At 43.7% G+C, this 12,980-nt stretch overlaps 1 protein-coding gene across 1 annotated transcript in view; it reads right to left on the bottom strand.

Annotated features, from left to right (window-relative positions):
* Nucleotides 1-12,980, bottom strand: part of LOC126252279 (F-box/LRR-repeat protein 16) — a 432,643-nt gene that overhangs the window by 137,446 nt on the left and 282,217 nt on the right. Inside the window, exon 3 of the mRNA XM_049953152.1 lies at nt 4,463-4,658. Coding sequence (XP_049809109.1) covers nt 4,463-4,658 — 196 coding nt within the window. The remainder of the gene's footprint in view (nt 1-4,462; nt 4,659-12,980) is intronic.

The raw sequence follows: 12,980 nt of genomic DNA, 5'->3' as shown, positions 1-12,980 counted from the left end.
GAACGTAACAAAAATCAAATGAAAATAGATTTATAATTAATGATTAATTCATTGGGTTGCCAAAATGGCATACAAACAAATTCCATTACTACGTATACTAATTCTCCCTTCAAGGGGCATGATAGTTCCAGCAGAACAACTTGTAAGATGAAATTTAATTTTGGAGAATGGTATGAGACGTTTCATATGTATGCCTCGCGTGTTTTTTTTTATTAATGGCTCCAAACTGATTTTATTTCATTGACAAAGGCATGTATATAAAAAATAATAATTTTTGACAGTAAATGTGAAAACTATAAATGTAGTGGATAGGCAGATAAGAACAAATGCTTACACAAATGTATTTTTTGTTCATTTTCATACATACATCTTGAGGAAGGAAGAAAAGCTGACGACAGCATATGTTAGTGGCACTTGAAATAATTAATCATTTCTAGTGACGCCACATGTCAGACAGTACAAAGAAATAGACAAAATGTGCGGGCTTTGAAAATGGTGTACGGAAGTAAAAACAAAGCTCATTTATTGTGACACGTTTTAATAAATGGTAAAGGTTAATAAGAACGGCTAAATTATGTGTGTATAAAGTAATGCTTAAGAATCAAATTTTTTTAGGACGTCTTCTTTCCTTTGAAAGCCCTGTTGAGTAAATTTGTGTTATTTGAATTTTTTTAGTTTATTTTCGTACATTTTTCCAGGAGACGAACAGTTTATTCTTTTGTGTTTGGTGATGAAAAACACTTTATATATATATATATATATATATATATATATATATATATATATATATGCCAATAATAGGTTATGCCCTCCTTTTATATAAATTGATCTATGAACTAGCGGGAAACTCTGAATACTAGGATGTAACGTTTGGCCGTTATGTGGTTGGTTTTGGGGACCTATCACAAATTTGACGCAATAAATGATGACTAACTGAGTAATTATTTAAACAAATTATGAAAACCTGTTTACTTTATTATAACGACTGACTAAATTTTCGATTTTATGTCACCAACGAAGTAACGTGGCTTATTCATAAAAGCAAGGTATATTATCTGGTATTTTAGCATTTTGAAAAGTGCATTTTTGTGTGCAACCTACGAAAGTTCGTTATAGGAAAGAAGCTGGGACATTCTGTTGTCAAATGACGAAATATTCTCTCCTTGTTTGATATCAGACAACCCTATTTGATAGCCGGCTGTAGTGGCCGAGCGGTTCTAGGTGCTACAGTCTGGAACCGCGTGACCGCTACGGTCTCAGGTTCGAATCCTGCCTCGGGCATGGATGTGTGTGATGTCCTTAGTTAGGTTTAAGTAGTTCTAAGTTCTAGGGGACTGATGACCTCAGATGTTAAGTCCCATAGAGCCATTTGAACCATTTTGAACCTATTTGATAATTTGTTATTGGATTTTGATCCTTTTCACTTAGAGGCGTTCAACGAGTAAGGCAACACATTTTTTTTTCTGAAAGCAGGTTGGTTTTGTACAGGATTGCAATACACCACATTATTCCCCACTCATTTGGCAGCAAAACCCAATTTTTCAACATAATGCCAGTTCAATACGACGGCCTTACGCCGCCTTACTGTGAGGGCCCGTTGAGCTCGCACGGTACCAGTCTACTGGAAGACGTCGTAGCTAACGACTTGCTGCATCAATCACCTTCCCATCATCCACGTACTGCTTCCCACGAAATGCAGTCATCATTGGGCCAAACAGATGGAAGTCGGAAGGTGTGAGATCCGGGCTGTAGGATGGATGAGGAAGAACAATCCAATGAAGTTTTGTGAGTTCCTCTCGGGGGCGCAGACGTTTGTTAGCCCTTGGGTTGTCAAAGAGAAGGAGACGTTCGTTAGAATTTTTGGGGCGACGAACACGCTGACGTCGATTCTTCACTTTCCTGAGGGCCGCCCAGCACACGTACGAGCTGTTCGTCGCACTACGAGGGAGGGCATCAAGCAGAATAACCTCTTCAGAGACCCAGAAGACCGTCGCCATGACTTTACCGGCTGAAGTTACGGCTTTGAAATTGTTCTTCAGAGGAGAGGTGGTGTGATGTCACTCTATGGATTGCCATTCTGTTTCCGGTTCGAAATGATGAACTAATATTTCATCGCCTGTGACGATGTTCGACAAAAAATTGCCACGATCATTCCTCACACATGGTCCTTCGTTGCTCTTTATGGTCTTCTGTTAGGCGGCGAGGAACCCAGAACCGCACACATTTGAGCGCTCCAACTGGTGGACGAGTGCGTCAGCACTACCAAGAGCAACGTCCAGTTGTGCAGTGAGGAGACTGATTGCGATCCGTCGAACATCTCGAATGAGATTGCAGGCGTCACAGCTGTGTGCCGCGAGCTGACACACGGGAGATCAGACAGGTTTGCAGCGGTGATGTCAGATGCCTTGCCCAACGACTCACCGTGCTTTTGTTCACTGTCAGGTCTCCGTAGACAGTCTGAAAGCGCCTATGAATATAATGACAGCTATCAGCCGTTACAGACGTCATTTTGAAGGCTACGTATAGCACCGCCACCTACCGGAACTTCATGAAACTAAAGGGACTGAGGAGAGAATATTCCACGATGATCCACAGCAAACTCCGCATTTTTTCAACTGAAACTTCCTGACAAAAATGTGTTGCATTATTTATTTAACGACCCCTCGTGTTTTCGATGCCAGGATAGTAGAGGTTGTGCCGTGGCGTGACTCGTGTTCGTGCTGTATCTTACTTAACATCTTGTTTTTTTTTTAATTTTTTTACCGTACTGCCGCCTCGTTATGTTAATTTTCAATTACTGGGGTAAATGAGTTGCTACCATGCCTGCCTGTGAGCGGCAGCAGCAGCGCTTATCGATATAGGCCCTGCCGTATTATCTTTGCTGGACTGCTATTACTTCCTGGTCGTCACGTGTTGTCCAAGGGGTTGGAACGCGCCAGCTGTGGAGCTCGGACCTGGCAGTCGGACAGTTGGGACGCGGCGGAAGTCCGGTCGGGTTTGAGCGGCAGTGAGGCTCGGATAGCCATGACTCGCCCGACCGTTGCCGGCACACATGCCTGGGGACTATCTTGTTTAATCGTCGGTTGGTCGTCTTACCGGACGACGTGTATTTGCTCGCCGATCGCTTATGGGTTGGCGGTGTGTGCCAACTTATGATTCGTCCTTGTTTTGCTCAGTCACTGCTGTTAGCATTGTCTAGTTCTTCGTGCAAGTGTTCGTGAAACTGTGTAGTTCATGTAGCTTGACTGACAAGCTATTCAAAGGTTGTCGGCGTACTGGCTCTGAATTTGTCGGTTGGCGTGGAGTAGCGAGGAAGGACAGGATGGCCATTCCTCGCCCGACGATTGCCGACACACACGTTTGAGTGGCAACGACCTTGCTTGGCCGTTTGGTCGGTCGTCTGATTAGACGACGTGTATTTGAGTCGTCCACTGCTTATGGGTTGTCTGTGATCTGTTCTGGATGTTGTTGCAGTCTCCGCTGTTAGCATCGTTTGAGTTTTGGTCCAAGTGTGAAGCGGAACTGATCTTGATCATTGGTCTGTTGACTGTCTGTCGGTTGGGTTCCCACCGGATTGAAAATGGTTGGGCCGACTGCCTGTCTCACCTAAGCGAGCGTTAGTGTTTGAATTCCAGGCCGACGCTCGGACATCTGAGCGCCCTTGGGTATACTGCCCTATTTTTAAAAAATCTGTTCTTGTTGTTTGTACTTGTATGACTTCTAGCCGATTTTTTTTTAAAAAAAAATTAGAGTTGTTTTGCTCTTGAGGCCTTCAGCCTAGTTTAAAGGACTGTTTCACGTAAGCCCTTTGGCATTTTAAAATTTTAAAGTTGTTGAATTTTTTAAGTCTTGGGCCTTCAGCCGATTTTGAAGTTGCGTTGTTTGCTCTTAAGGCCTTGAGCCCAAATTAAAGAACTGTTTCAAGATAAGGCTTGCCTTTTAAATTTCTGATTATGCTTGCGTCTTAAGTTATTGGCCTTCAGCCGTTTTTAAATTAAAGTGGCTTTCAGTCGGTAATTTAGTGCCAAAGATTAAAGCTGTGTGCTTAAAAAAAATTTTTTTTGGGGCTCTTGTAATATTTGATAATGAAATTGTATGTGCGAGTGTAACTGACAGCTACTTATTTTGGCCCCTTTCCACTATTTAAATCGTCTGTCCTGTCCTGCGGGATTAGCAGGGCGTCTCAGATGTTATTTTGTAATGTATTTTCTGTCACTTACGAGCCTTATTTGATTAAATGAGACGACTATAATTTCTTTTCTGTATGACATATTTACTGAAAAACACACAAATATTATGAAGATTCACTCAGAAGTTCGGTGGGGCAATATAAATTACTGTGGCGATGGCAAGGTCGAAGCTAGGGGAAGCCACCATGAAATGGTCAAGAGGAAGCGATATCGCATCTCCGCAACGTATTGAGGACGTGGACGGCTCTATGACAGCGTGGCTCGCCACTCACCGGTCCAGCGTGAGCTCCTCCAGCTGGTTGAGGTCGCAGGCGATGTACTCGAGAGCGGCGTCCGTGATGCGCGGGCACCACGACAGGTCGAGCGACCGCAGCTTGCCCAAGTTCTCGGCGATTAGCTCCACCCCGTCGTCCGTGATCTTGCTGCAGCCCGACAGGCTCAGCACCGTCAGGTTAGGCAGCGAGTGCACTGCAACACAAACACGAGCCCGTCACCAGTGCGCACGAGGGGGGAAGTTGTGTGGAGGCAAAGCAGGTAGGTCCGAAGAGATGACACGGAGGAAAAAAAAACAAACTAAGCGAGACACAAGCACTTCTTCTGTTTCATATACATAGGCATAGGCAAAGGGGGAAAAGGGGACACTTGCCCCCTCCCAGAACCTGGGGTATACACTGAGGTGTCAAAAGTCATGGGACAGAGAAATGTACATATCCAGATGGCGGTAGTACCGCGCACACAAGATATAAAAGGGCAATGCATTGGCGGACCTGTCATTTGCACTCTGCTAATTCGTTTCAAACCGTTTCCGACGCAGAATGGTTGTTGGACCTAAGCGCATGGGACATCCCATTTCGGAAATCGTTTGACAGTTCAGTATTCAGAGATCCACAGTGTAAATAGTGAGCCGAGATTATCAGATTTCAGGCACTACGTCTGTGACGTGTGCACATGAACCTAGCGGCTATCGATCCCCTCTGGCGTAAAGTTTGCCTATATAGCGCGCGCCTGAGGCGAGGCACGTAAAGGAGTGAACACGGAGCCGCTAGGAGGCGTGAGTCGCGCATGTACTGGGCGTCAGTATAAGATGGCAACGCATAGAACTGAGACGATTGGTACTGGCGTTGGTGATTCTGACGTTCATTGGTTGACAGGACTCTGAGTGGACAGCCTTGTTTCTGCTGACGACGGTATAGGAACCATGGATAGGATTTTTTTTTTTGAGCAAAATTTCAGCGCATGAACTGTGGTAACAACGTGATTTAATGTATTGCTGCCTCTTGTTGCCTCATTCGAAATTCTCGTCGTCAGCTACTTAAATCTGTGCTGTGGATATTGCCAACTGCCAGTCCTGGACGATTTATTTAGTAGTGAAATGCTCGTGTTTTGATGGTTTTTCAAGTGGGGTTAAATTTTTTTATTTTATTCACTGGACCAATTGGTTACTTGAAGTTTTCCAGGCCATTGTTTAAATTGTCATTATTGTCTGGCCTGTATTCTCTGAAGCACGTATGAACATGTTTTTGAGGCTTGTCGAATTAACACCATCTGTTTGTGTGTTTTAGAAGCCTATCTTGTTCCTTTGTGTTCTCTCCCGTGTGTACAGCGACCTGCCTAAGGAGACGGGCGAGCTGGGCCTGTTGATTGTTGGAGAGTAAGAGGACTCGTACCAAGAGCGGCAGTTCGTGTGTAGTGAAAGGAAAGCTGTATAATCCTGCTTTAAGTATACTCCACCAATTATAACCGTTATCTGTTGATGCATTTGTAGTTGCGTGAGTGGTGGCTTAATTTTAAAACCACGAGTTTGTTTAATGTTGTTTAATGATCTTGTGTTGAACTATTGCAGAAGTTAACTCTAAAGTCATTTACTTGTTAGCTTGAATTTGTTTTTGAGATTTCTGTATTTAATTAGTGTAATGTTTTTATGAGAAATTTCTCTTAAAATTTTATGCTGTTTTTTTTTTTTTTTTTTTTTTTTTAAATAAGTACCATGGAATGAAACTTGCTCAGAGAGTTATATTTTAATAAAGACGATCATGTTTGAGAACTGTGGCCTAGTCCTTTCATTAACTGAACCCTTCCTCTGCTAACGTAAAGTTGCGCTATACACTGGAATTTTTATGGATGACAGTGTGCCATGTCACCAGCCACAGTTGTTCGCAGTTGGTTTGGAGAATATTCTGGGCAATTCGAGCGAGTGAGTTGGCCACCCAGGTCGCCAAATCTAAACCTCGAACATTTATAGGACGTAACTGAGAAGTGAGTTCGTGCACAAAATCCTGCGCTGGCGGCACTTTCGCTATTATGGACGGCTATAGGAGCAGTATGCCTCAGTCTTTCTGCACGGGGCTTCCAATGACTTCTTCAGTACATACCACGTGGAGTCGTTGCACCGTTTCCGACGTGATTATGGCCGCACGATGGAAATCAGCAGACTTCGAACGCAGAATGGTAGTTGGAGCAAGGCGCATCGTACATTCCATTTCGGAAATCGTTCGGCACTTCAATACTCAGTGATCCACAGTGTCAAGATCAAAGGAGGGCAAAAGGAGGCCAGGCATGAAGTTAGGAGATATCACATGATTTCCCTCACCTCAGTGTGTGTTACGACATTCTGGCTTAATTTCAGTAACGAGTATCTGCAATGTTTCTACGAGGGTCACGCTGAAAGTCGTGAGCAACCCATTGTTAAAATTCAGTTTCCAACAACACAACAAAAACGACAGCATGATCATAGTCTACAGACTTACCACCGCATGTTGCTATATTGTGACGTCATTAGCTTCTATCACGTGACCAGAGGCAGTACTTCCAAAATGGCGGACATCCATGTTTCGCTTCGATATCGTGCTGTCATTGAATTCCTTTGTAAAGAGGGAAAATATGCTACTGAAATTTACTTCAGACTTCAACTTGCCTTTGGAGATGACTGTATGGGTGCTACTAATGTTAGGAGATATGTGAAGCATTTCAGAGATGGGAAAAGCCTCGTAACGGTCGCCTGCGAACTACCTCCATGTTCGCTACAAGGGAGAGTTGGTCATCTCGTTACAGAAGAAAGGCATGTCACAGTGAGCGAAATAGCTGTTAAGCTTCAAGTAGGTCACAGTGTAGTGCAAATGTTTCAAAGCTTAGGTTATCGAAATGTATGTGCCCGTTGAGTCCTACGTTTATTGATCAAAGAACACACGCTTCAGAGCAAAACAATCAACCAAAACCTTCTTCAGAGATTTCAAAATGAAAGTGATAAACATCACGAGACGGATGTTCAGAAATCAGTGTCAGTGTCTTTGTGCATCTGGAATGGATTTCTGTCATAAGGGTATTTTCAAATTTTCAGAAAGATGGGAAAAACGTCTGCAAAGAAATGGAGACTATGTTGAAAAAAGAGAGAAAAGCACGTAAATTACGATGATACACATGGTATCTCTAAAAAGTAAATATTAAGAGATTTAAAAATTGTTGCTTACCATTTTCAATATGGTCATCGTAAATAGCAAGTTTAACATTGCAGTGACAGGAAAAAGTGTGGCTTTTCAAGTTTACTTCCGTTTGCTTACTTGGGCAATTATTATTTTCATATTTTACCTGATTATCTGTGTTGCATTCCAAAAGTATTTCCTCGGGTATTTTTTAGACTTAACGTCTTCAATTTTCAGTGACAACATAATATTATTGGTGTATTAATAAAAATATTTCTTGTGAAATATTCTCTGAATACCTTGTAATTAACCACAAAAATATGTAAATTCATATTGTTAAATAAAAATAGTGGCTTTCATATTCATATTAATAATATAGAGGTATAAACAACAAAATTAGTGAAAGGAATAGATTGCTACTCATCGAAAAGATGATTTGTTGAGTTAATGACAGGCACAACGAGAGACTGTTACATATTTAGCTTTCAGCCAAAGCCTTCCTCAGAAAAGAAAACCACACACACATTCACACCAGCAAGCATACCTCAAGCACACATCTCCGGCAGCTCTGACAAAAATGCAACTGTCACGTTGAACCTTGCTGTTGCATTACAGTCACTTATGAAACAAAGTTGCAATTTCATGCAGACGCCCAAGGTCACATTGTTACCTAGTTGTAACAAATTACGAGAGACAGTTTCTAAGGAAAAGAGGAAGATTTAAGTTTAACATCATGAAGGAAGTCACTGTACAGTGTATGGCGGACCATTCGTCGCACCAATTTAATTTTGATGTACTAAGTTACCTGTGTAAATTCACAAAAAAACAATTGGTGCCATTATTCCTGGAGAGGTTACAGCGCGGCAGTTTATTGGTAGTACTTTAAATGTAGGAATAGTAGCAGCTTTCTTTTTTAAACAGCAAGATTATAAATCCTATTCAGTTCACGTACTGAGCGAGGGAAAAATGACTGCTGTACACAACCTAACTAAGCTAAGGACATCACACACATCCATGCCCGAGGCAGGATTCGAATCTGCAACCGTAACAGCAGCGCGGTTCCGGACTGAAGCGCCAGAACCGCTCGGCCACAGCGGCCGGCTGTCATTGTTCCAAGGGTTTCCAAAGAATTGCGTTAGACAATGTGCATGTCCTTAGGGGACGTCTCATCTTCTTTAACTGGAATTTATTGAGAGTTATTTGTTTTGTCACAGAAGTATTATAATTGTATTATACACACATAAAAAAAGTTTTGCATCACCTCGGGTACGAGAGTTCCGGAACCTGTAGAGAAAAACTGGCATAGAGATCAACATAAACATCATGTCCGCACTTTTCATTGCTCATGAAAACCGCACATTGTATGTTGTACCGCCATACGGCGAGACCTTCAGAGGTGGTGGTCCAGATTACTGTACACACCGGTACCAGCAGTACGCAGTAGCACGTCCTCTTGCATTGGTGCATGCCTGTACTCGTCGTGGCATACTATCCACAGGTTCATCAAGGCACTGTTGGTCCAGACTGTCTCACTCCTCAACGGCGATTCGGCGTAGATCCCTCAGCGGCGTACGTCGGCGCCACATAATGCCACCCCAAAACAGAAGGGAACCTCCACCTTGCTGCACTCGCTAGACAGTGTGTCTAAGGCGTTCTGCCTGACCGGGTTGCCTCCAGACACGTCTGAAGGCTTACGCGACACTCATCGGTGAAGACAACATGATGCCAATCCTGAGCGGTCCATTCGGCATTTTGTTGAGCCCATCTGTTCTGCGCTACATGGACCTCACTATGGACGTCGGGAGTGAATGGTTCAAATGGCTCTGAGCACTATGGGACTCAACTGCTGAGGTCATTAGTCCCCTAGAACTTAGAACTAGTTAAACCTAACTAACCTAAGGACATCACAAACATCCATGCCCGAGGCAGGATTCGAACCTGCGACCGTAGCGGTCTCGCGGTTCCAGACTGCAGCGCCTTTAACCGCACGGCCACTTCGGCCGGCTCGGGAGTGAAGTTGCGCATCATGCAGCCTGTTGTGTACAGTTTGAGTCGTAACACGACGTCCTGTGGCTGGACGAAACGCATTATTAAACATGGTGGTGTAGCTACCAGGGTTCCTTCGAGCCATAATCCATAGGTAGCGGTCATCCACTGCAGTAGTAGCCCTTGGGCGGCCTGAGCGAGGCACGTCATCGACATTTCCTGTCTGTCTCTATCTCCTCCATGTCCGAACAACATCGCTTTGGTTCACTCCGAGACGCCTGGAAATTTCCCTTGTTGAGAGTCCTTCCTGGCACAAAGTAACAATGCGGACGCGATTGAATTGCGGTATGACCGTCTAGGCATGGTTGAACTACAGACAACACGAGCCGTGTACCTCCTTCCTGGTGGAACTGATCGGCTGTCGGACCCCCTCCATCTAATAGGCGCTGCTCACGCATGGTTGTTTACATCTTTGGGCTGGTTTAGTGACATCTCTGAACAGTCAAAGGGACTGTGTCTGTGGTACAATATCCACAGTCAACGTATATATTCAGGATTTCTGGTAACCGGGGTGTTGCAAAACCTTTTTTGATGTTTGTAATTAAGCACGCTGGACTGAGATATTTCGTCAAGCTGGCGATACTGAACTGCAGCCAGCGATTGAATGCGATGTCCTTTACAAACGGACTGCAGTTTCCCACAATCCTTCCAACATATCTAAGTCTTCCAATCGCATTCCCTAATAGAGTTAAAAAGAAAAAAAAAAAAGCTATCCGAATGGGAACGGAAATGGCAGATGTGATGTACATGCACAGACAAATGAATGACTACAATTTCAAGAAAATTGAGTGATTTATTCAAGAGAAAGTACTTTTCAAATTGAGGAAATCAATAAGGCGTTGATCAACCTCTGGCCCTTATGCAAGCAGTTATTCCTCTTGACATTGATTGATAGAGCTACTGGGTGTCCTCCTGAGGTATATCGTGCCACATTCTGTCCAACTGGAGCGTTAGATCTCAAAATCCCGCGTTGCTTGGAGGGCCCTCTCTATAGTGCTCCGAATGTTCTCAGTTGGGGAGAGATGTGGCGAACTTGCTGGCCCAGGTAGGGTTTGGAAAGCACGGAGACAAGTAGTAGAAACTTTCACCGTTTGCGGGCGGGCGTAATCTGGCTGGACTGTAAGGCCAAGATGGCTTGTATAAAGGGCAGCAAAACTGGGCGTAGAATATCGTCGATTTACCGCTGTGCTGTAAGGGTGCCTCGGGTCCTGTTTTGAAAATAAATGGCACCGCAATCGTGACTGGTTGTTACGCCGTATGGCGGGCATCATTCAGGCTGGTATCCCGCTGCTGTCCAGGGCATCTCCAGTCACGCCATTGCTGGTCAAGGGATTCAGTTCGAAGTGGGACTCATCACCGAAGACAGTTCTACTCCAGTCAATGAGATCCAGTCCAAGGATGTGTCTGGAGACGCCCAGGACAGTCGTGTGATATCAGTATGTCTTTCGCTGTACGATCCGACAACCAGTAGTGACGGTTTGGGATGCCAGCGCGACGTATTGCTTTTTTTTTTTTTCGTTAGCGTCTACCCCGTCTAGTTACGGACTCCGCTGTGCTCAAGTTTCCGCAAATTTATTTTAACTAACTTTGCGGCCGGATGCCCTTTTTTTCGCCGCAGACGTGTGCGCCATTTTTCTGTGAACAGTGTAAACTTTGTTCTGCGCGTGACCATATTTCAACTGTGTTATCTCATTTTCTGAAGCGGAAAGTGAGGGAGTACCAGCCCAACATTTTGAAAGGGAACAGTATATCCCACTTTAATTAAAGCTCTGTGTAGCTTGTGCCACAACTTTTTGTCAGCAACTTGTTACTCCAATTTTTTCCTTTTGTTCTCCTCATGGGAACTTTATTCGCCCAGCCGATGGTAGCAAAGAATGTGAATGTGTAATTTATTTTTTTCTTGGTGCTGTTCGTCCACACCACCCTTCCTGTGTGTGTGTGTGTGTGTGTGTGTGTGTAGGTGTGCGCCCTTGCGCACGCGCGTCGCTTTGTAACTGAAAGGGAACGGTCAGTTTTTTCTATACAGGAAGAATACACAAGGGCGAAACACAACGTCAAATTTTTAGCTACAAAGACACAGTCCAAGAATTTTTTAAAAAGTGTTTAAGTTTGCTAAATTGCTAGTTCCCCATGCGGCTAGACAGCTGTACGCCCTTGAGCTAGCTGTAGTAGACAGTACATGTGCAACCCGAAGGGCAGATATCCTTGGTTGACGGCACATCGATAAACTGGTGAAATGAAATGATCGTATGGCAGCATGGCCGAAAGTTCGGATGCCGAGTTGGAAGTCTTTTCAGGTGACGCCACATTGGGCGACTTGCGCGTCGGTGATGATGTTGAAGTCAGCACCAACACCCAGTCCCCGAGCAGAGAAAATCTCGGACCCGATCGGGAATCGAAGTCGGGCCCTCTACACGACAGTCAAAGGCGCTGGCCACTCAGCTAAGGGGGTGGATGGTAAACAGGTAACACGGCACAATGCTATCGTAATTTGTAAAGGTAATTACAGTTACTGGTGATTGTTTCTCTGACACATTCGTTCATAGTTACTTTTCGTTCGGATTTGCAAGTCATTTAATATTCATAATAACCAGCGTTTGCCTTTGTCGTACTGCTAAATGTTAACAATGGAGATAAAGAGGAATTAATTTTCTTTGTGATTTCTTTGCATATGCTTGTTAACAGCTTTGTGCAGGTTCCAGAGTTTCACTGTAATGTGGAAGCCAGTCAGTGTTTTCAACCTGGCAAAAATAAAATACGACGAACGTGGTAAGCAATCGAAATGATCTACTTCTCCTGAAGACCTACATACGTGTTATTCATTGGTTGAATTTTCGGGCATTCATTCCAATAATGTCGACATTTCCTTAGAAAATTTGGAAACATTAGAAGAAACAGGAAGTAACTCGGATAATTCCGTTAATTGTGGTTCGAACGATAACTGCTGTAGTAATTAAAGTCCAGAACGAAAGCAGAGTACTTTCCAAGTCCAAAGAAAATTTGTACGGTAACGGCGTTCAGTACACAGCACAATAAGCAGAACAATGGCCACGAGCATTTTTTACTCCATTCCATTTCTGTGTAAATACAACTAGTAACTGCTGTATGATACCTGAATGTATTAATTTTTCTTTTATCAGGTATGCCTGGTGTAAAGAAAATGTTTGTTTTCGTCATCCAATAGGCACTTCACGTTTTTGTGATGACTGTAAGGGGGTAAACAAGGAACTGTTTTATCGTGATTTCATAGACTTTCCCGGCGTAATAACATCTGATATTCTTCACGGGTTTGCAGCCGGATCATGTCGTCGTCCAAACACAATAT

Source organism: Schistocerca nitens, chromosome 4 (genome assembly GCF_023898315.1).
Source record: "Schistocerca nitens isolate TAMUIC-IGC-003100 chromosome 4, iqSchNite1.1, whole genome shotgun sequence".
In the NCBI taxonomy this organism is placed as follows: domain Eukaryota; kingdom Metazoa; phylum Arthropoda; class Insecta; order Orthoptera; family Acrididae; genus Schistocerca; species Schistocerca nitens.
Note: the sequence above shows the minus strand (reverse complement) of the source record. Positions and strands in the feature narration are given on the sequence as shown.